General features: G+C 52.0%; 1 protein-coding gene across 4 annotated transcripts in view; it reads right to left on the reverse strand.

Moving 5' to 3' along the window:
• The window catches only part of MTMR3 (myotubularin related protein 3), a 77730-nt gene that overhangs the window by 29680 nt on the left and 23863 nt on the right, over positions 1-24187 (reverse strand). For all 4 annotated transcript variants that reach the window (XM_054173331.1, XM_054173330.1, XM_054173329.1 and 1 more), the window contains exons 3-7: positions 9858-9938; positions 9386-9475; positions 8455-8571; positions 3932-4014; positions 32-198 (exon numbers count right to left, since the gene is read on the reverse strand). In XM_054173331.1, the coding sequence (XP_054029306.1) occupies positions 32-198; positions 3932-4014; positions 8455-8571; positions 9386-9475; positions 9858-9860 (460 nt within the window). In that variant the 5' untranslated portion in view covers positions 9861-9938. The remainder of the gene's footprint in view (positions 1-31; positions 199-3931; positions 4015-8454; positions 8572-9385; positions 9476-9857; positions 9939-24187) is intronic.

Raw genomic sequence — 24187 nt, forward strand, 5'->3', positions numbered from 1 at the left:
AGGCAGGGCGCTGGGAGGCCTCTCCCCCTACCTGGGCGGCACAGGTCGCCGTGCTGCTCCTTCTCGCTGGCGTAGACCTCCATGCACCAGGCGTGGTAGGCGAAGGAGAAGAGGTCCTCGATGCGGGCGGGGGGGCGGATGGCGCCGTTCAGCCGCTTCAGCCACTCCTGGCACTGCTCGAAGGTGGAGAACTGACACCTGCCCCGGGGACAAACAGCTGCCTGTTAACCTGCAGGGAGGGCTGGCTGGGAGAACAAACACAGCAGCAGAGAGGCACAGAGCTGGGCAGGTTGGAAGAGCCCTTGGAGATGGTCAGGTCCAAGCCCTCGCCTGCAGCTCACGATCCAACGACCACTGCTGAGCCACTGCCTCTGAACCACGGCCCTCAGCACCACATCCACATGGCTTCTGAATACCTTCAGGGATGGGGACTCCAGCACAGCTTCACAGGTGGCATCAGGTAGGAAGGGACCCTCACAGGGCATCTTGCACTCAGCAGGGACACCTCCAGCTAGAGCAAGCTGCTCAGGATCACATCAAGGCTGATCTCAAAGGTCTCCAGGGACAGGACCTCAACCACCTCCCTGGGCAGCCTGTCCCAGTGTCTCCCCAGCCTCACTGTGCAGAACTTCCTCCTGCTGTCCAACCCAAATCTGCCCTGCTCCAGTTTCAAACCATTGCCCCTTGTCCTGTCACCACACTTGCTTCTGAACAGTCCCTCCCCAGCCTGCCTGGAGGTCCCCTGCAGACACTGAAAAGCAGCTTTGAAGGTCTGTCCGGAGCCTTCTCTTCTCCAGGCTGAACAGCCCCAACTCTCCCAGCCCTGGTGAGAAGCACAAAGAAATGTTTTGGAAGCACTACAGACTAACAACAAGGAGCAGGAGAAACTCCTCTTGAGAGCAGTGCACTAAACTTACATCAGTTTGTCTTTGCAAAGATGATTCCTGAAGCAAAGGCCTCAGGAAGCAAAGGGTGGAATAGGTTCAGCATAACTGGGTGGCAATCAGTAAGAGCAGTGATTTGTTTTGCTCTGGCAGACTTTTACAGGTATAAAACATTCAGCAGTATTTGCATTCAGCTCAGCCTGTGTGCTGCTGCACTGCTGGCTGATGACAGCATCTGTATGCTCTGGGGGCAGGACTTATCACCCTACCTGCACAGATCTACAAGTCAGTGGGTGGAAGGCAAAAAGCCACATTCAGCTCCTGAAATGTGTCTGAGCTGCTGTGGGGATCTGCAGCCTGGAGGGGCTGATTTCCCATCACTGACTATCAAGCAAGCCCAGGCTACAAGCTTAGAGCAGATCATTTGCTACTAAAGAGTCACACAAGATACAGCTCCCCCTGAAGACCCCATTTCCCCTCTGAATTCTCCCCAAGTCAATGCTGCAAATAACCAGCACTATCTTCACTCCAGCCCTGTTATCTCCTTTGTGGGTGCCTCCACAACAAGCAAACAGGCAGCTCCTAGTCAGTGTATTTGTGCTGTGTGCTTGCAGCCCAGCAGGCAGCTCTGTGCTGGGCTGCATCCACAGCAGGGAGAGCAGCAGCACAGGGTGGGGATTCTGCCCCTCTGCTCTGCTGAATTCTGGTGCCCCCAGCACAAGGAGGACATGGAGCTGCTGGAGAGGGTCCAGAGGAGGCCAGGAAGATGATCAGAGGGCTGCAGAACCTCCCCAATGGGCACAGGCTGAGAGAGTTGGAGCTGCTCAGCCTGGAGAAGAGAAGGCTCCACGGAGACCTCAGAACAGCCTTCCAGGACCTGAAGGGAGCTGCAGGAAAGCTAGGGAGGGACTTTTGACAAGGGCTGGGAGTGCCAGGACAAGGGGCAATGGACTGAATCTTGAGGAGAGCAGATTGAGACTGGAGATTAGGAAGAAATTCTTGACAGTGAGGGTCATGAGACACTGGCACAGGTTGCCCAGGGAGGTCCTGGATGTCCCGTCCCTGGAGGTGTTGAAGGCCAGGCTGGATGAGGCCTTGAGCCCTCTGCTCTGTGGAAGGTGTCCCTGCCCATGGCAGAGGGGTTGGAAGTGGATGATCTTCGAGGTCCCTCCCAAGCCAACCTGTTCTGTGAACCCATCACAGAGGCTTTGCTCACAACCACCTCAGGTACCTCAGCCCCACACCTCCTGCCCTCCACCAGCCAGCATCACCCAGTGCTGCTCCTCCCAGGTGCAGGTTTGCAGGGAAGTGTAGCAGGAAGGGCAGCAACACAAATCATTTGTATTCATTCTCCAATTGGAGTGAAACAACAAATCCCTGCAGGGAGGAAGGGTGACTTTCTTAAATGTCAAGAGCTACAAGTGAAGAGGAAGTTAAATATTTGATTCAAATTAAACTAAATATTACTTCTGAAGGAAAATCAGGCCTCATCAGATGGCAGCATGGCAGGAAGCAGCTGGCCTGTTAAACACTGAGTGCTCAGCTCTGGCTGGGGCTCATTTCATTATCCAAAAGGTACTGCCAGCAAACATTTAATCAAAAAGAAATGTTCCTTTCTTCTTAATTAAAGCTTACAGATCAAAATTCATTTCTGCAGCAGCAAAGCAGGCACGAGCTGGAGCTCAGAACTCTGGGAGCAGGCTCTGAAGCCTCCTGAAGGACAGACAGACAAAGAGCCCTTCGTGATGGGAGCTGGGGGTGGGCTGCAGAGCTGGCTTTACCTTGGCCCCTTGTTTTCTAACAGGCTGCTGTGTCCCTCAGGAGGGCAGCTGCACCCCAGGGCTGATACAAACACTGGGAGTTTGGTGCTCTCCAGACCTGAGGGTTCACTAGAACTGCACAGGCTCCTACCTCCACCCTCCAAACCCCTCACCTTCATCAAAGCTCCTTCCAAGCAGTGGCTGGCAGGGGCTGTACCTAGTTCTGTGTGGCTAAGTGAAGCAGCCCAGTGGAGCTGACTGCAGGGCATGGAAAATGCAGGGACACCAACATTCATCCCAGAAGAAAACCAAGGTCAGCTGCTGTCCTGGTGTGGCTGGGACACAAGCCCAGGCCAGCTGTGGGCTGCAGGCCATGAGCAGTTTGGAGTCAGCCAGGGCACTGGCCTCCAGCTGCAGCCCAGCCCAGCAACCTCACACTCAATACAAGGTGGGAAGCTTGCTGAGCTGGATCCTGCTGCTTGGGCTCCTGCTTGCAGTCCTCCTGACCCTGCTCCTCTTCCTTCCCATGCTCTTCAGGCCTGCACCTAGTGTGGCCACCACACCACACCACACACAGGCACTGGGATCAGTTTTCCTGCTTCACTGAATCTGTTTTCATTTCAGCTGGGGAAGGGTCAGCAGGGAGAAGAGAAGACTCTGAGGGGACATTAGAGCTGCCTGCCATGTCTGAAGGGAATCTGCAGGAAGGCTGCAGAGGGACTTCTCCTAAGGGTGTCTAGAGACAGGCCAAGGGGGAAGGGTTTGAAGCTGAGGCAGAGCAGGGTTAGAGTGGAGCTGAGGAAGAAGTTCTTCAGTCTGATGGTGGTGAGACTCCTGAATGGGCTGCCCAGAGAGGTTGTGGCTGCCTCCTCCCTGGAGGAGTTCAAGGCCAGGTTGGATGAGACCTCCTTAGGCAACCAAGTCTAGTTGAGAGGCGTCCCTGCCCATGGCAGGGAGGTTGGAGGAGATGATCTCTGAGGTCCCTTCCAGCCTGAGCCATTCTAGGATTCTATGACTAGAATAACTGCTGTGGTTTAGCCCCAGATACAGACTAACCACAGACAGCTCAGACCCAGGCTCAGACTGAGGTTTGCCTCTGCACCACATCACACCAAGCAGAAAGAGATCCCTTGGCTGCCATGCTGCTGTCAAACAGGCCCAGCTGTCATGTGCAGCATCAGACAGGAGACCTTGTCAGGGAAAGCAAATGCACTACCTGAGAAAACCATTGCCTTAACACATCACAGCACATGGAAAGCAAAGTCACCCCCAGGCACCCCCTCCTACCTGATGACCTTGCAGTCCTTGCAAGTCAAGTGCAGCTGGAAGATGTCTCGGCACTCCACGCTCTCGATGAGCTGCAGGGGAACCTGCAAGGCAAAAGCAGAGCAGCTCAGTGCAGCACCACTGCCCTCCAGGCAGACACCTCACACTGACTGGCTGCAGCAGTGTGTGGAGCCTGACAAGACAGAGAAGAGCAGAGAACATTGAGTCTAACAGCACTGAAGGATGGTACCACTGCTTGCAGTCCCCAAGCCTCATGGGATGACTGACAACAGCTGAGAGAACTCCAGGACTGGGGAGAAATGGGAAGGCTGCAGAGCCACAAACTGGCAGACAGAAGGATGCCAACGAGCCAGCAATGTGCCCTTGAGCCCAAGACAGCCAATGGCCTCCTGGGGTGTTTGACAAGGGCTGTGTTTAGTATGCCAGAGAGGTTCTCCTCCCCTCTACTCTGCCCTGGTGAGGCTGCATCTGGAATATTGTGTCCAGTTCTGGGCCCTTCAGGTCAAGAAGGACCTCAGGGAGCTGCTTGACAGATTCCAGCACAGAGCCAGAGAACTGCTGAAGACAGTGGAACATCTCCTGTGAGGCCAGGCTGAGGCAGCTGGGGCTGGGAGCTGGGAGCAGAGCAGCCTGAGGGCTGCCTCATTGCTGTTGGTAAAGATGTGCAGGGCTGGAGCCAGGCTCTGCTCAGGGCTGGCCAAGCACAGCACAGGGGGCACTGAGGGCAAGCTGGAGCAGAGGAGGAGCCACAGGAACAGGAGGGAAAACTTTGTCAGTGTGAGGGAGCTGGAGCCTGGAGCAGGCTGCCCAGAGAGGTTGTGGAGTCTGCTCTGGAGCCTTTCCAGCCCCACCTGGCTGTGTTCCTGTGTGACTTGCTTGGGGGTTGGACTGGATGATCTCTGGAGGTCCCTCCCAAGCCCTACCATGGTGTGATTCTGTGAGGCTGCTCTCTTACAGGATCATCTCTCTCTCACAGGATCATCTCTCTCTTACAGGACTGAATGTAGGGATCTTGGGAATATAACTCTAGTCAGTGGTGTCAAAAGTGAGCTGCTCAGCAAGATCCTCCCTAACAGCCTGCTGAGTTCAGGTGCTTTGTATGTGGAGACCTCCCATATTTCCTCCCTAGGGAACACCTGCTTGGATCAATACCACAATCAGAACTGCCACCTGCAGGATGCTGCTGCTGAATGAGTCCATTTTACTGGTGTAGGTTTATGTACTTGTGTTGTATGGCACATGGAACTAGCAGAAGCTTGATCAAGGGCAGTGTTTAGACACATGTAAGCACCTTTGAAGAGGAGAAGGCACCACAAGCTGAAAATATTCATTGTCATTAACAGCTCTGAACCTCCACCTCAAACTACTGCAGACTGCCTTCAAATTGACAGTAGCATTCAGCTGCCTCCTACACATCCCAGAATCACAGAACAGTAGGGATTGGAAGAGATCTCTAGGGATCATGCAGTCCAACCCCCCTGCCAGAGCAGGATCACCCAGGGCAGGGCACACAGGAACAGCCAGGGGGGGCTGGAAGGGCTCCAGAGCAGACTCCACAGCCTCTCTGGGCAGCCTGCTCCAGGCTCCAGCTCCCTCACACTGACAAAGTTTTCCCTCCTGTTCCTGTGGCTCCTCCTCTGCTCCAGCTTGCCCCCAGTGCCCCTTGTGCTGTGCTTGGCCAGCCCTGAGCAGAGCCTGGCTCCAGCCCTGCACATCTTTACCAACAGCAATGAGGAAGCCCTCAGGCTGCTCTGCTCCCAGCCCCAGCTGCCTCAGCCTGGCCTCACAGGGGGATGCTGCACTGCCTGCAGCAGCTCTGTGCCTCTGGGCTGGATGCTTTCAAGCAGTTCCTTGCTCCTCCCCACCCCAAGCTCTCTTCCATGGTGTTGTTTCCCAGGTCCATTTTCATTTCAGCAGCTCTTCCTCTTGCTCCCTCCTCCCAGGATTCAGGCTGTGTCTCCTCTTGCCCCTGCCCACTGCCATCCCAATTATTCTTCCACTCCTGCATTACTTTTAATTTCCTGCTCTCAAAGTCCCTCTTTCCTCTATGCCCTTTCACTCTGCCCCTTCCTCAGCAGCCATTCTTCTCTCTCCTGACAGCCTACATGCAGCTCACCATCTATCTCCTTACAATCTGCTGCCTTTTTTTCCCCAGAACAACCTCCACATCAATCTTTTTCATTTTCTTTTCTGGTCATCAAACTCTGTCCTCTGATCTTCTTGCATTTCCCATCTCCTTCCTGCCCATTCTTCTTCCCCAGTAAAACTCTGTACAATTATCTACCTTCATTGCCACATCCTCCCTGCTGACAGCCTTCCCTTTTCAGCAGGCTGAAGCATGGAGGGAGGCAGACCCCCCTTGAGCAGTCAGCCAGCTGCTCAAAGAGCCATCAGTCCTACCTGCAGGCACCTTGCCATGGAGTGATGGCTACAGAAACAAAGGAAGGGAGAAGCAATCACTGCTGCTCCTCTAAGAGTACACAGAGCTTGTTAGCCAAGGCCAGTCACACTGCAGTGTAGAGGGACCTGAAACTGGACCCCATGGTCTCTGCCTCCTGCCTGCCTCCTCTGTCAGACCATCTGGGACAACAGCAACATCCTGCACTCCAAACACTGTCTGTGTGGAAGTCATTTCTTGATTCTCTTAATTACTGCAACCATCTGTTACAGCTTCACACATTGCATCAGGTTGGAAGGAACCCTCCAAGGGCATCTGCTTTCACAATGAACATGCAAGATGCACAACTGGAGCCCCAGGACCTGAGCACAAAGCAAGCACTGACCTACGGCTCTGAACCACAACAGTGCCTCAGATGCAAGAAGATCCCAGACACAACATCTGCCCATTTTCAAGGGCCAAGGAAGGGGAAGCTTGCCCTAAAGCTCCCTTCATCACCAGGACTCACCTTGGCAGCCTGACCATTGGTGTGTGGCTTTTTGACTGTGCCCCAAACCTGCTCTGTGGGAGAGGCCACAAGGCAAGTCCATGGCTTCACAGACTACACTAACATTTGCATTCTCTCATAAGTGCAATTAGCTTACAGGGAGAACAAAGCTTAGGCAGAAACCCTCAGCAGCTGCAGAGTCTGACATTTTCTTAGGGAAAGGCAATCAATAGAGACCAGCCTGGGAACCAAGCTTCCCATGGGCACCAGGAGACCGCTGTTGAGTCTGCAGCTTTGTCCCCTGGATCAATCTAAGTCAACACTTTCCAGTGTCATAATCCCCCCAGTTTAGGCACAGTCTGCTGGATCTTTTGTTTTGGCATTTCAAATGCCATGTTCCTATCAGTGCTGGGATCTAGGGAACCTGCCATGGAGCAGATTCACACACCAGAAGGTGCCTGCAGCGCTGCAGGCCGAGCTTGCAGCCCTGGCTCTGCTGAAGCACAGGTGCAGCCAGGGATCCAGCAGCACTGTGCCACTGCCTGGGCTTTCACAAGCAGCATGCTGGCAGCCACTCCAGTGGAATGGAACCAAAAAGAGAACAGTGAGGTAAAAACACAAAAAGGAATTCAGTTGTAACAGGATTCCATTTCCTTTACCCTGGAGCAAGTGGTTGCCTGCATCTTGCCTTCTCTGAAGGACTTCTGGATGCAGCCAAGACGACAACTGTGTGCTGGAGTGCATCAAGGGGAGTGTGGCCACAGCAGGTCAAGAGAAGGGATTCTGCCCCTGTAATCTGCTCTGCTGAGACCCCACCTCTGATACTGCAACCAGTTCTGCTGTCCCCAGCATAAGAAGGACACAGAGCTGCTGGAGCAGGAGTCCAGAGGAGGCCACAGAGATGATGCAAGGGCTGGAGCACCTCTGCTAGGAGGCTGAGGGAGCTGGGCTTGTTCAGCCTGAGAAGAGAAGACTCTGAGGGGACCTCAGAGATACCTTCCAATACCTGAAGGGAACCTGCAGGAAGGCTGCACCTAAGGGTGTCTGGAGAGAGAACAAGGGGGAATGGTTTGAAGCTGAAGGAGAGAAGGGTTAGCATGGAGCTTAGGAGGAAGTTCTTCAGTTTGAGGGTGGTTGACTCTGGAAGGGGTTGCTCAGAGAGGTTGTGGATGTCCCCTCCCTGAAGGTGACCAAGGCCAGCTTGGATGAGGCCTTGAGCACCCAAATCTAGTTGAGAAGTGTTCTTGCTCATGGGAGGGAGGTTGAAGCAGATGATCTCTAAGGTCCCTTCCAACCTAAGCCATTCTAGGATCCTATGATCTCAGCTGCTCCAAGAAGCCCTTTGGAAGAGTTTTTATGTCTCTGCTGAGTATCCAGAGAGCTCAGGAAAAGCAAATGTCTGGCAGAGCCAGCTGAAGAGAGAACCTGAGGTCGAGTGATGGGAAGTTTCCTTCCAAAGCTTCGTTTTCAGAGGAGCTGAGTCATCTCCAGAGGTATCTGGTTGCCCTGAAACGTGGGCTTGGAAGCTCACAAAGGCAATTTTCCACTACAGGACCACTGCACTTTTGTCCTAAATCCTCTTTCTTTGGCTTGAGTTCTGAACACAAGCATGGCCACAGCAGCACAAAGAGCACTCACGTTCACTACAGACTCCTTGAACTTGATGTGCAGCCTGTAGTTGGAAAGGGCGATGACGGCGTCCTCTGCGCGCCCCACGTACTCCGTGCTCTCGCCGTGCAGCTCGAGGAAGGGGACCTGCAGAGCGGGCAGAAAAACCTCTCAGAGACCCTTTCCCCCCCAGATCTGTGTCCTGGGAGCGAGCACTCCTGCACACAACAGCATACAATCAGCATGAAACCCTGCTGAGAACTCAGCCTAGCCAGCAGTGCTAGGAAGCAGAGTCTTGGGTGAGGTTGGTTCAGAGGTTAATTGCAGCCTTTGCTTACAACAGTTGCTCGGTTTCTCTTCCTTTCCCAGAGCTGCAAGGGCTTGGGCAGGGATAACAGGGGATTTGTATGGAAGAACCTGAGCAAAAGAACCTCACATCTTGGCAAGCAGCCTGAAAAGCCCCTGGGTTTACACTCTCACTTCCTAATGGAGAGCTGCCTCTCCATAATGGTATTGAATTCATCCTAAAGCAGGCAAAAGCTCCAAGAAGAACAATCTTCCATGGCCTGGGTGAGCAAGCCAGGGGCACCCTCACTCAGGCTGCAGATGGCCCCAAGTTGGACAGGGGAGCTGATCTGCTGGAGGTTCTACAGAGGGAGCTAGCCAGGCTGGACCAACGGGCTGAGGCCAAGAGAGAGGTTCTACACTTGGCAGGGTGAGATTTAACAGGGTCAAATACTGGGTCCCGCATGTGGGGCACAGCACCACCAGAAACACTCCGGGCTGGGGGCCAGGCACTGGCACAGGCTGCCCAGACAGGTGGTGGAATCACCATCCTGGGAGGTGTTCCAGAAGCTGTAGGTGTGGTGCTTCAGGACGCAGTGATCAGGGGAGCTGGGTGACAGCTGCACCCCACGACCTCAAGGGTCCAACCCTACCGACCCCAGGGCTCTGTGGTTACCTGGAGGTTCTCATCCTCTCGGATCAGCTGCTTCCTGGGGAAAATCTGATTAGCTTGGATGCATTCAAGGCTGTGCTGAGTCTCTTCATCCTGAGAAACAAAATGTTGTGGTTGAGGTCAGCACTGAGGCTTGCTGCCTGCTTCGCCACGCAGCAAACTATCAGTGGCCGAGGAAGAGCTCAGTCAGGATGAAGTGCTCAGAGAACTCAGGGGTCAGCAACCTCCTGCAGCTCCTGAGCTTTCAAAGCAGCACTCACTCAAACAAGTGAATGTGATCCCAGGCCTCCTTCCCACCCCCTGATTAACACAGTGATTAAAACGACAGACCTGTAATGGTGTTAGGGAAAAGCATTAGCCTAGTCTAGCACAATTAAGATTCAACAGCTCCACACAGGTACATTAATTCTCTGCTGCTTGGCAGGTTTTAGCCTATTCTGCCCTGGAACAGACCCTGCAAACCTCTCTTACTCACCATGACAGGCCCTGGATGGGAGGAGGAGTCCTCGTCTCTGCTCACGATGCTTGGAGGCTCTTCTTCACTTCTGAGTAAAACCTGGAAGCCCAGAGAAGTGTAAGCATGAGGTTAAACTCCTCTGCTGCTGGCAAACAAAGGCAAATTCACTTTCTGAAGACTGGGAACTCAGCTGTTTGAAAACCTGCAGCTGGTGAATCCCAAACAGGAGTCACAAAACCAAAGGGACTGCTGGGATCGTTCAGTCTGCTTGGGAGGGGTCCCAGCCCATGGCAGGGAGGTTGGGGGAGATGACCTCTGAGGTCCCTTCCAACCCCTACCACTCTGTGATTTGATGAGTTGAGTTCAGCAAGCTCTCAGCTCCTGTGTCACCCTGCTTACAAGTATATCTCTAACTATCAGTGCTGTGGATGACCTCAAACCCATCAGCTCAGCAGCATGGCACCAATGCAGGAAGCAATAACTACATCCTGTGTGTGATACAGAGGACTTGCAGAGGGAGAAGCAGCAGCTGATGCACAGCTTGGGAAGCTTCAACACCCCACTGCCTAAAAATAATCAATGGGAAGAGAGCATTGAGTTCACTCTCCCCCAAACCTGTGGTAAGCATGAAGGTCACAAACAAGATGCCTTAATGGTGCCAGAGAAGGGGAGAAAGAGCACAGAAAAGCCTGCAGGCTGCTGCATTACAGAAGCCCAGCGTGGAGGGGGGTGGAAAGAACCTCTGGAGATCATCCACTCCAACCCCCTGCTAAAGCAGGGCACCCCCAGCAGCTTGCCCAGCAGCACAGGGGCCAGGGGGGGTTGGAAGCTATCCACACCAGGAGACTCCACAACCTCTCTGGGCAGCCTGCTCCAGGCCCCCAGCACCCTCACACCAAACAATCCTCCTCAGATGGAATCTCCTGGCTTCCAGTGTGTGCCCACCTGCCACTGGGCACCACTGACCAGAGTCTGCCCCCAGCCTTTTGTCCTGTGCTATTTAGCCCTTGCTGAGCATTGATCAGATCCCCTCTGGGGCTGCTCTTCCCCAGGCTCAGCAGCCCCAGGGCTCTCAGCCTTTCCTCCTCACAGAGTGGCTCACTGGACTCTTCCCTCTCTCTCTTGCATTGGGGAGCCCAGAAGTGGACCCAGGACTCCAGCTGTGGCCTCACTAGGGCAGAGCAGATGGGGAAGAGAACTTCCCTTGACATGCTGGCCATGCTCTTCTGAATGCAGCCTGGCAGGCTGTTAGCACATTGCTGGCTCATAGTGAGCTGCTTGCCCACCAAGACTCTCAAGTCCTTCTCCATGGAGCTGCTTCCCAGCAGGTCCCCCCTCCCCTGCACTGCTGCAGGGGGCTGTTCCTCCCCAGGGGCAGGACCCTACACTCAAGAGGTTCCCCTCTGCCCAGCTCTGCAGCCTGGTCAGGCCTCAGTGAGTGGCAGCACAGCCTGACAGGGTGCACAGCTGGCAGGAGAATGTCTCTGTGTGTGTGTCTGTGTAGATAGAACAGCAGGATGAGCAGAACCAAGTTGGAACTGCCACCAATTCACTACAAATTAATGCCAGAAATAGATAACAAATCCCAATTTTAAACCAACAATGAAAGCAGAAGCCTGAAGTCCTGACAGGAGTCTGAATCTATCAGCTATGGAAACTGGTAAGGAGAAACAGAAAAGCAGCACAGCCATTTTCATGCTGCCAAGCACAATGGAGAGTAGGAACATTCTCCAGCAAACCCAGAGGGGCTGCTACCAGCAGCATGAGGAAGGCACTGGGACTGCTGCTGGGGGCTTTCAATGGCAGAATGATTTGCCAGCTTTATTTCAAAAGAACAAGGAAGAAGGCTCCCATGGAACCCCTGCTGGAACTGGAAGAACAGGATCATAGAATGGGTTGGGTTGAAAGGGACCTTAAAGATCATCTGCTCCAACCCCTCTGCCATAGGCAGGGACACCTTCCACCAGCCCAGGTTGCTCAAGGCCTCATCCAGCCTAGCTCTGACCACCTCCAGGGAGGGGGCATCCACAACCTCCCTGACTGTGCCAGTGTCCCCCACCCTCACTGCAAAGAATTTCTGCCCACTCTCCAGTCTCAATCTGCCCTCCTCAAGCTTCAGCCCACTGTCCCCAGTCCTGTCACTGCAAGCCCTTGCAAGAAAGTCCCTTCCCAGCTCTCCTGCAGCCCACTTCAGGTCCTGGAAGGCTGCTCTGAGGTCTCCCTGGAGCCTTCTCTTCTCCAGGCTGAACAGCCCAGCCCCAGCTCCCTCAGCCTTTCCACACAGGGGAGATGACAAAGCTAAAACAGCCATAAGTTGAGAAGGTTGAATCATTAACATATCAGAGGCCATGACATTTCATCCCTCACATTCAAAACCAGAGCCTGTGCTTGATTCCAGCCTGAGCTGGGACCTCAGGCACGTGGTGTTTGTGCACACTTATCGTCCCAAACCACGCTTCCTCCTGCCAGAAAGATACCCAGAGAGGAGGGGACCCAGCCAGGAGGGGACCCAGCCAGGAGGGGAGCAGCAGCTCTCTCAGTGCATCTGCTCTCAGCTCCTCACCTGTCTAACCTTTGGTTCTCAGCATGTTTTACAGGTTATGGGATGCACCACTCTCCTCCACCCACAAGACATAAGGAACATGCCTCCTGCTCCAGCAGCTTGGAGTGGTGGCTGGCTCAGCAACAGCCTTGTCTCATCCACCTCTGCTCCCCAGCTCACCCCTCATGAAAGGCACAGCCTGGGTGAGCTCTGCAGCACAGCATGACAGAAGGAAGAGTAATGGTTCAAGCACACTCCAAGCACTGTAAGGTGTCCTCACACCAAACAACTTTCTCCTCTTCAGATGGAACCTCCTGGGTTGCAGTTTGTGCTTGTTGCTCCTCACCTGTCTCTGGGCACCACTGAGAAGAGTCTGGAGCCCTCTCCCTTTAGCTCTTGACCAGCACTGAGAGGATCTCCTCTCACTCCCCAGGACAATTAACACTGTGCTGCTCTGGAGGCCAGCTTGAGAGGAAGTGAGACAAGCACCAACTAGCTGAAGAAATCTCTTCCCAGGTTGCCCCAAAGCATTTGGGGGTTTATTAGCTGCAGAATGGAAGCAGAGTCCTCTGCTTAGCTGCAGATGGCAAATGATCAGCTCTGCCCTCACAGCAAACACCAATGCCCAGGAATGAAATGGAGCCCTTCCAATGCAGCTCAGGTGACTGAGCATGAGAGCACCTCACAGGAAGCCCCCTCAGACTCAAACAGGATCCCATCAATAGCAGGCAGCTTACACAGAGTGTGCTGAAGCTTGCCTTTATTGTTGCAAATAACTTGATTTGTTGTCAGGGTGGAGGCCAGGAGCTTATGTTATCAATTCACTGTGCTGCTCTCTCACCTGCAGTTTCACATCTATCAAATCACACCCCCAAAAAAGTGTTCAGTCTCATTAATTCCCCATCCCTGTGTTCTGCTTGGGAGGATGAATGACTGGGAAGGGTTGCAGCCTCAGACTCTGCTCAGCCAGGATGGGAACATCTTAATTACCTTTTGTTTCAGATGTGCCTTCTGGTCTAAAGGATGTCCATAATTAAGACTAGCACTAACCATCTGGCTGGCAGGGACTCCAACCCAGTGTGATTGCACAAAGGATCACTGCTGCTCACCTGCAGTTAACTGGAGTTGCATTTATAGCAAGGAAACATTGGAGGGAAATAGAGGGGAATGGAACTACCCCCTTGCTTCCCCCTCTGCCTTCCTTCTCCAGAGCCTCAACTCCCATGTCTTTGAGTGTCAGAATCAAACTGACCTGACCAAAGCAGCCCCAAACACACTGGGGTACAGCTCCCCAGTTTTAGAGAGTAATTCAAAGGGTTTGAGTCAGACATCATCACTGAATGGTAGGGGTTGGAAGGGACCTCCAGAGATCACCCAGTCCAACTCCCCTGCCAAAGCAGGGTCACTCAGGGCAGCTCACACAGGAACACATCCAAATGAGTCTTGAAAGTCTCCAGAGGAGGAGAGTCCACAACCTCTCTGGGCAGCCTGCTCCAGGCCTCCAGCAGCCTCACACCAAAGAAGTTTCTCCTCATGCTGAGGTGGAACTTGCTGGCTTCCAGCTTAGCCCTGGTGTTCCTTGTCCTGTCAGTGGGCACCACCAAAAGCCTGGCACCTTCACCCTGACACCCACTCCTCAGATATTTGTAGACATTGGTAAGACCTCCTCTCAGCCTTCTCCTTCCCAGACTAAACAGTCCCAGGTCTCTCTGCAGCAGAGATGTCCAAGTCCCCTCATCATCCTCACAGCCTCCACTGGGCTCTGCAGCAGATCCCTCTCCCTCCTGAACTGGGCAGCCCAAAACTCCAGAGAGTATTGCAGGTGTGGTCCCAGCAGGGCAGAGCAGAGGGGCAGGAGAACCTCCCTGGACCTGCTGGCCACACTTTTCTTGCTGCACCCCAGGACACAGGGGCTGAGAATGACAGGTTCAAGAAGGTGACCTGGCTTCAGCTGAAGATGTTTCTGTTCCAAGCTGCAAACACTTCTTCCCCTTTTGCAGGTGGAAGGAAATTGTTCTGTGACAAGCATAAACACTTTGCTTCCCACATTTCAGCCCCTGACAGCAAGCTTTCCCTCTTCCCTGGCTCTGCATGGAGGACTCAACAGCTCCCAGGGTTTCCTGGGGGAGCAGCTGCTGGTGGGGATGCTGCACCTTACTCACAAACAGGACAAAGAATCAGGTCTGGAGATTTTGTCCAAGCAAGAACCAAAGTCTTCATTTCTTAGACCAAAACTGCAAATTCCAACTGAATAAAAGAGTGACCTTTGTCTAGCACCTTAGGAAACACTTGCATTAAGAGAGTAATCAACAGCAACCACAGAAGCCACTTTCAGCTGGGAGCTTGTCTTACCAAAGCAATCCTGAGGGCTGACCAAAGAATGAGAGAGTAAAAGACTCTTCTTTGTCCCAGAAAGGCTCAAACACTACTCTTCTGATACTTCACATTGGCAACTACAAACAAAGAGACAGCACTTTAAAACATGAACTGCAGAAACCCCAAACAGCCAACAGCTTGTACCAGAAACCCCACTGGTGGGGCAGTTTGTCCTCATTAAAGAGGTACGGTAAGAAAAGAGCACCAGAAAGGTGCCTGTGCCCCTCTGCCCTGCTGAGAGCCCACCTGCAGCACTGCAGCCAGATCTGGGGCACAAGGAGGATGTGGAACTGTTGGAGAGGGTCCAGAGAGGCCACCAAGATGATCAGAGGGCTGGAGAACCTCCCCTATGGGGACAGGATGAAAGAGTTTGGGCTGTTGAGCCTGGAGAAGGCTCCAGGGAGACCTTAGAGCAGCCTTCCAATACCTAAGAGGCTACAGGAGAGCTGGGGAGTGAAAGGATGAGAGGCAATGGATTGAAGCTTGAGGAGGGCAGATTGAGACTGGAGACTGGGGAAGAAGTTCTTTCAGTGAGGGTGGAGAGACACTGGCACAGGCTGCCCAGGGAGGTTGTGGATGCCTGCTCCCTGGAGGTGTTCAAGGCCAGGCTGACTGGGGCCTTGAGCAACCTGGGCTAGTGGAAGGTGTCCCCCTAGTCCCCTCACACCCTATCATTACCTGACATGCTCAGACCCCTCAGCATCTTTGGAACCACCCCTGGACTCTCTCCAGCTGCTCCCTGTCTCTCTTGACCTGGGCAAGCAGAACTGGATGCAGTACACCCAGCTGACTGTCTCCAAGCTCGTGTCACGAATGTGGCTGTCAGGAATATACCTGGGGAAGGTTTCTGACTCACTTCATTCCCACTCAGTGCCCTCAGCTCCTCTCCACAGCCTTCCACAGCCTGTGAGTGACTGCTGGGACACAGAGTTCTGCACTGAAATACCCAAACCCCACAATTAGAGCGTGAGGCTAAACCAACCCCCTCCTGAAGCACGCAGGCAGCTTCCACACTGCTCCCTCCCTCCAGGGCAGCTCCGCACAGCCACTTGGAAGCTGTGCCAGGAGCATGCTGCATGGGCAGCACCTGCAAAGCCCAGCTCCAGAAACATATAATCCTGCTGCTAGGAATAGTTCACTGGTGCTTTGATGTGCCTGATGGCTTCCAGAGGCTTGTGCATTTTGAAAGGAACAACAATCTCTTTCCTGGCATTTCTGGTGTCCTTTAAGGCTGGTGAGGGGGAGAAGCAACAGCTCCTTTCTGCACACACCGAAGGAGATGGGAGCCTAGGGCTGGCACAGCAGAAAGGAACAGTTTCAGGAGTACAACCTTAGAGGCAGTAAGCAGAGGACACCCAAGGCTCCAGGTGGCAGACACACTTCAAGGGGATGATCCCAAACCTCGTGAGGGTCAGCCAGGCCAAGCGCAGGGTCCTGCAGCAGCACAGGTGAGCAGGGGCCTGCTGGGAAGCAGCTCCATGGAGAAGCACCTGGAGAACCATCCTGTGAGTCTCACAGGTATCTCCAGTCAGCTATTATTTATAACTCCTGAGGCCTCAGGATGCTCTGCTGGAACAGCAAACACCCTGTGACTGCCCACAGCTGCTGCAGACCTCAGCTACTCAGCAATGGCTTCAGAAATGATTTTCTGAAAGCAGCTTTTGGTTCCCTGCACCAGAGGTCAGCTCTGTTTGATGGTAAAATACCTCTCAACCCAGGAGGCAAACACCCATCCCCACAGCTCCAGAGGCTGATAATGAAGCACACAAAGGACACAGTTTTACTCTGAGGTGCCAGCTTGATCATGCTGCACCTTCCAGTGTACAGTGCCTTGGCTGTCCAAAGTCACCTTTGAGGAGGACACTCAGCAAGCTTGTGCAACAACAGCAAAAGCTCTGAAGGCAGCCTACACCAGCCAGAAGGACTCTTCAGAGGCAGCTTTCTGGCCCCTTTCTTGCTTCACACTTCAGTTAGCACAAGGTACAGCGAGGTGCTGTAGAAAAAAAACCCTTCAGAAAGTCAGCAACAAAGCCTTTTACTGAGCTTTGGTGAAGGAGGTTTGCAAAGAAGCCACAGAGCTTTGTGGAGAAGTTTAAAAACAGGAGGAAAATGTTCCAGTGCAAGCAATTAATAATTCCTGCCAGTGCTCAGCAAAGCCTTCACCACCCACTGCAAGGCTGCTAGGCCCAGATAAGCACCCCCAATGTTATCACTTCCTCAGGCAAGAGCTCCTGAAGAAAAACACAAATGTTGACTGCAAGAAGAAACCTTCTCAGGAGCACCAACTGCTGGGGAGGGCAGCGATCCCCACAACTGATGCAGAGCTCTTGCATTCAGCTCAGCACATCACTGCCCTGAGGAGGATGAGGCAGCTCCCTCCCCCTGTGCTCCACCAGCTCCTTGCCTTGGCTCTTATGTTTGAGCCAAACAGCAGATCTGGCACTGCCAGGAAAGCAAAGGGTAGAAGCATTGAGCAGTTCGGGCTGGAAGGGTTAGCTAGTCCAACCCCCCTGCAGTCAGCAGGGATATTGGTGGCAAGAAGGGGCCAGTTGCTTTTCAGTGGGACAGGACAAGGGGCAATGGACACACAGAAAGTTCCACCTCAACACAAGGGAAAACTTCCTTGGAGTGAGAATGCTGAGGCCCTGGAGCAGGCTTCCCAGAGAGGCTGTGGAGCCTCCTTCCCTGCACAATTTCAAGACCTATGCATTCTGGGGGACCTGCACTGGGTGCTCCTGTTTGGTGGGGGGGTTGGACTGGATGATCTCTGGAGCTGTCTTCCAATTAACTACCACTCTGTGATCCCCCTCTATAACAGGTTGCTCAGAGGCCCAAACCACCTCACATGGAATGGTTCTAGGCATGGGGCATCTCCCACCTCTGGGCAACCTGGGCCAGGCTCTCCCCACCCTCAGTGGCAAACATTTCCTCCTTCTCTCCAGGCTGAATCTCCCTCTTTCAGTTCCAAACCATCACCTCTTGTCCTGGCACAGCAGGCCCTGCTCAAAAGTCTGTCCCCAGCTTTCTGATCAGCCCTTTCAGCACTGCAAGGCCACCAGCAGATCTCCATGGGGCCTTTTCTTCTCCAGGCTGAACCACCCCAGCTCTCTCAGCCTGGCCTGACAGAGGATAGAAAAGAGAAGACAACTCTTCCAGTAAATCCTACAAATGGCAGGTGTTCAGGGGACTGCCTTTGCACCACCTTTGTTCCTAGGCTGTCACATTCTTGCAGCTGGTTTGGTTTCCATTTTCTTTTCATTTAAGCAAGGCTGTGAAGGACAGCTTAACACTCCCCAAGTTTAAACACACAAGACAGACCTCCTGCTAGAGGGCTCCAGGGCTTAAGGTGTGATGTGAACAGAGCACTTAAACTCAGCTTTTGCCTTCAGTCATCTTCTTCAGGGTCTTCCTCTGTGGACTGCTTTACCAATTGGGCATCAGGTGAATGCTTTGCCTTGCACCTAGTTCTTGTCTCCACTGTTTGCTCCTGAAAGATGCTCTGCAGAGGCAGAGCAGTGGGATGATATATCAATCATGGTTTACTAGTGAAACACAAGTAGTAACAGAATTGGGGGAGAAAAAAATCAGAGTCATTGTTTCCTGGTTGTAGAACTTTCATCCCTGGAGATATTCCAAACCTGAGCAGCCCCTGAGCAACCCATCCTAGCATCAAAGGTGGCCCTACTCTGAGTAGTGTTGAACTGCAGGACCTCCAACTTCCAGACTGAGGCTGTGACAATGGTTTTCTTGACATTGAGAGAAAATATTAGGAAGACAAGCTGGAAAAGTTTTAGTAGACAAATCTGAGTAAGAGTTTGGAAAGGTGTTGCTTCAGTCTCTTAGCTGAGAGGCTGTATCTAGCAAGAGCAGAGGAGCTGGAGTTGATAAACATAAAGCAAAGTGACAGAAGAGAACAGGTTCCAAATTCTGGCCTGCCCCAGCCAAAGCTATGCTCATAAAGATGGAGATAAACAAACCCACCACTTCTGCTGGTGAGAGACGCCTTTGAAGAGGTATTTTTCCTTCCCTCTGCTGAAATACAGCATTTCTGCATGGGTTGTGCCACACCATGTCACAACCTTAATCTTATGCAAGTGCAGCTTCTGATCAGGAGTTCTCCATTTCTGTTTACACTGCTAGCTTTGCAACCTCAGTGCTGCCATGGAACCCAGCTCTGAACCTCCTCTTGCACCACATCATCACACCCTTGCCATTTCATCACCTCTTTAGCCACTTTCTGCTCAGCTCCAGCTTGCATACTGGCTGTAGATTGTTCTCTTGCCTGTTTTTCCTAGTGCATCTTGGCTTGTTTCCCCCTCAAACTACTTTTCTCCTATTCTTAGCACGCTAAGAGTGCTACTATCAGCTACCTACCACTTGAGGTGATGTGGTTAGCTTGTGGCTGAGCTAAAAACCACAGAGGAGATGAGAGCACAGGGACTGCTGCCCAGAACACAGCCACTGCTGAGTAGCAAGTTTGAAAGCATGCACACACAGAAGGAATGCTGATCTTCACAGAGGCAATCTGGTTCTACTGCCCTGTGTCTTCTCCTTCTTACTCTTCTCTTGTTACATCATCTTTGTTGCTCTCTACATCTCCCTGAAAGGAGTGAGGAGCAGGACAGCCTCTTCACCCCTGTGGCAAGCAACAGAAGGAATGGTTCCAAGCTGCACCAGAGGAGGCTCAGGCTGGATCTCAGGAAATTGCTCTTCACTGGAAGGGGTCTCAAACATTGGAAGAGGCTGCCTAGGGCAGTGCTGGAGTCACCATCCCTGGAGAGGGTGTCATCCCTTTGAGCAGTGTGTGAACCCAGCGCTAGGGCCACGCTCAGTCTCAACTGTGGAGAGATCTGCAAGGATGGGATCTGAACCCAGCAGTCATAAAAGGAGACAGAACACTGCTCAGGGCTTGGTCTGGTGCAAACTCAGGAGTCTTGTGTAGGTTCTAAGCTAGAAAGGTGAGCAGATGTGCTGGGGAGGGGATATTATGTCAAAAGGTAACCAAAGAGCCATGAGATGTAGGCCAAGATCAGACTGAAAAAGCAAGTGAGCAAGGCTGAGATCAGGCAGCACAAGTTGCCACCTGAAAGGGCAGAACTTGGTCTGGCACCAAGCTTTCAAAAGCTCTTTAGCAAAACCCCACTCAGTGCTTTTGTCACAAGACAGTCTGATTGAAACACCAAGTCCCTGCTAGGAATAAATGGTCACTTCTCAAAGCATTACTTGGGTTCCATGATGAGGTCTCCAGAGGAAGCCCAGCTGCAGAACTGGAGCAGGCAGGACACAAAGGGCTGGAGTGTTATCAAGGTCTATCAGGAGCCATCACTTTCTCTTACTGCACACCTTGCAATTATGGACTCCAGTTTTAATCCAGTAATTCCTAAATTGCCTGGAGAAAGCCTGCTCTGTCAAGGAGGCCATTGGGGTGAGCTGCACATCCACCTGCACTAGTTCCACCTAGGGGCAGGAGGCCTTTGAGAGGCTCGGTGCCAGTGACTTGCAGTCAACTGCTTGATACAAGCCCAAGTTAATCCCATCCAGTGGTCCCACACTGGCACTTGGTAAAGTCATAGCACACCAAAAATGCCTTTTTCTTTCTGTGACATTTCAGGTGGGTTTGCTTTGAACTAGACTATGGCAGCACTTCCTGAGGCATGGGGAACCATGAGAAAGCCACTGCTCCCATACTCCTAACAAAATGCTCCCTTCATCTCACACCAGCTCTGCTTGGGATGCAATCCAGCTTCCAGCTGCAAGACAGCACTAACCCAGAAAGAAGTCACCCTGTGGAGCTCACAGACAAGCTTCCAGAGCAGATGCTGATGAAGAGCAGAGCCTGAGAGCAACTGCATGGTGTTTAGAACTTAAAGAATTTGAGGTACCTTAAGAATCACTTCAAGAGCTGCAGAAGTGGCATTTTCCTTACAGCACTAGTCAGTTAATTTGCTCATCTCAAACTGCTGACTACTTCACAGGATTAAGCAGGCCAAGTCAAACTGGCAGAGCTCAGTTCAAACTCACTTCCCCTCCAGAAGTCCTCACATGCATTAGAGCTGTTGGGCACACAACTGTATCCTGTCCCAAAAGGAACAGCTGAGGTGGTCTTCAGGTGCAGCACACAGGCAGGAACTCAGGGCTGAAGAGCTGATGTCTTCCAACCAACCATGGCAGGGGAGAAGTAGTTTGACCACAGCATCAGTACTAGTGCTTATGTACAGCAGAAAAAGGGTTAATCCATGACAAGAAAAGCCTTGAGTTCAAGCATTTCTTTGTTAGCACAAGCAAAGCAATCCTGGGAACAACTGAATCAAGTGATCATATGGAAAGAGGTCTGACCTCAGCAACCCAATGCAGTTGAGAAGCATCCATGCCTATGGCAGGGAGTTTGGAGTAGATGATCTCCGAGGTCCCTTGCAACCTAAGCCATTCTAGGATTCAACAACCCAGAGAGCTTTACTCAGGCACAAGAGAGCCCCTTTTATGAGCTGACCACCTGCACTTCCCATTTCAGGACTAATCAAGGATTAGGCTACCTTGTCTAGGATCATCAACAGCTGTGCTGGAGAAAGCAGGCCAAACACACTTGGCTGGGCACCCATGAGCCTGACAGCTCTCACTGCTCAGCCAGCCACTGCATGTGTACATGCTGTAAGGCAAAGAAGAGATAAAGCCATGTGCTTCTGGATGATAAGCAGACCAGCAAGAAGTGGGTAAGGAAACACCAGCAGCTGCAGTGAGTAAGAGGAATTCTCTGCCAGCTCCTATTTAGACAGGAAGTTCCAGTTCAGAGCCAGACACATGATTTACCAGAACAGGTTACTGCCTTCCCCCCAGTTGGGCAGCTAACCTCTAACAGCCTAGAACAAACAGGTTATTCCATCAACCCACTCCCAGCTTCAACTTCCCCAGACTTTCAGCAGTGGGCTGTTACCAGTGGTGTTTTCTACAGAGAGAGCAGACTCAGAGGAGCCTTGTCCCTCAGCCCAGCACTGCAGTGAAGGGCATGGGCTCCCTGCATGTGTTAAGGCACACACAACTCGGATGCCTTTCCTGCTTAAGGAGGCTTCCTGTATCTAGATCACAAGGGACAAACTGGTTTGGGTCATCTACCAGCACAGTGCCTCCAGGAAACTTGCTACCTGATGTCCTTTCTTTGCTCAGCTGATTCAACCCATTAAAGCTAGGAGAGAAGGCAGGAAGAGCCTTTTCTCCTGCAGTTAAATCACTTCAGACTCTTCCAAATATTAAGACAGCTGTTTATTCCCAACTTTTTCCATGCATGGAAAGTCAGAGTTCCTTTCAGAAGCAGGAAATGCAGCTGGTAAAATACTGCTTTCCATTTATAAGTCACACTTAAACAAGCCCTGGGACTCCACAACAAAAAGGCAACCAAGGAGCATTAGAAAGGGTCCTACAAGCATATGCAGAACAAAGCCCCTGAGCCATCTGCATATGGATCTAGAGAGAGGAGCCCTGCACAGCTGGGACTGCATCTTGGGTCTGATCCAACACCAAGGGTTTAAGCAGCATTTTGCATGGCCCTTCTCTGATGTGGCAGGCAGGAGGCACAGCAGGGTCTCACACCTCTCAAGATCACCTCAAGGAACATCAATATCTTCATGTGTTTCCATTGCTGTAACCAGCTTTGAAGATCAATGGCATACATTGGACCTTATCAATGTCTTTACCTGAGGGGTGGGTGTCAAGATGAAGATGCCAAGCTCTTTCTGGTGGTGCCCAGTGATAGGACAAGGAACAACAGCTGGAACCCAGGGAGTTTCACCTCAACAGGAGGAGAAACTCTCTTGGTGTAAGGCTGTTGGAGCCCTGGAGCAGGCTCTGCAGTCTCCTCCTTGGAGACTTTCAAACTCACTTGGATGTGTTCCTGTGTGACCTGCCTTGAGTGATCCTGCTTTGGCAGGGGAGCTGGACTTGATGATCTCTTCCAGTCCCTTTCAACCCCCAACAGTCTGTGATTGTATGATTGTACCTAGTATGCATACAAAAGTCTTCAACAGATCAGTGTACTGTGACATTGCAAAACTTACTCTGCAGACAGCAGTGGTGGTTCAGAACCAGCTGCTTCTATTAGCTACATTTTAAGCTTATTTATTTGTATGCCCAGTAGCCCTCCAGCTACTCAGGCAGCACACTCGGCAAGCATCTTGTCCAAATCTTGACCACAAAGGCAAGAACAATGACAATTCCTGAACTCAAGTCTCCAGACTACCCAAGGGAGGGAAGTTGAGGCATGACAACTCTCTACAGTCTTTATATAACAGCACTGAAGCTCACCAGCTTGTGCTGAAGCTGCAGACTTTCAGAGCCAGGAAACAAGCCTCTTGGATTAACAGAAAACATTTACTCTAAAATAGTAAACAGTCTAAAGCCAAAATTCAATATATTGAGGCCTTCCAGAGAGGCACCAAAGAAGGTTTTCAGCTAGAATGGAAATTCAGCTCTGCAGCAGACTGCAGCTCTGCTGGTGAAACAAGGTTGGACACATACCCAGGCACTTACCAGCCACTCTCCACTCATGAGGAAAGCCACAGAATGCTTTGGGTTGCTGTGAGCAGGGACACATCCTACTAGCCCAGCTTGCTCAAAGCCCCATCCAACCTGGCTTTGAACACTCCCAGGTCAAAATCCACTGACCTAAGTGTTTGAGCTTCCCCAGGAGGGAACCAGGGGATCCTTGCTTGTGGAAAAAAGGCAATCAGTCCCTTATGGTAACTGTTTCCACTTTCAGTGGCAAGATCAACCCACAGCAATGAGTTTCTCTAAGGAACATGAAGACTTAAGTCTGGATTTCCTACCTGCTCTCTTAAATCCACCCCACACCAAGTCCTGTACTACCAAAGAGAGACATTACTCCAGTGACCTCCTTTACACTAACCACCTTTAAGAAAGCATACCAGCTTAGTAACACAAGATGGTAGTGAGTGTCTGCACACACACATCAATTCCCACAACCCAACACTAGCAGCACTTCCTCTGCAGCACTCTCTGTTCCAAGTGCTGGATTGCTGTAGGTGTGCATTTGCCTGCAGTCACTCATGTCCTAGGGAACTCTAGTGGGACTGCCCAAAAGCCACTGACACCAAACTGTGGTGGATTCATGCAAGTCAGGAAATCCCAGCTTAGAACCTCTCTCCTTCTCCATAAAGAAGCTCCCTCCTGTTGGGAGGTCTAACCCTGTATTAGTGCTCTTCTCTCAAAGAACATAAGCCATGGGAGCATTTCTCCTTTGGCAACATTCACTCTTCCCTCTGTGACTCAAAAGAAACCCAGTCTGCTCCAGAAGACTTGGCTGTAATTAAGAGATAAATCATCATTTTAAAGGAACAAAGAGTTTGGGTGCTTCAGCATCCACCTCCTGCACAGGCACTGCAGGAGTGCAGCTCAGCAGCCAGCTCTGTTACTGAGGCAG

This window comes from Dryobates pubescens, chromosome 25 (genome assembly GCF_014839835.1).
Source record: "Dryobates pubescens isolate bDryPub1 chromosome 25, bDryPub1.pri, whole genome shotgun sequence".
NCBI lineage: Eukaryota > Metazoa > Chordata > Aves > Piciformes > Picidae > Dryobates > Dryobates pubescens.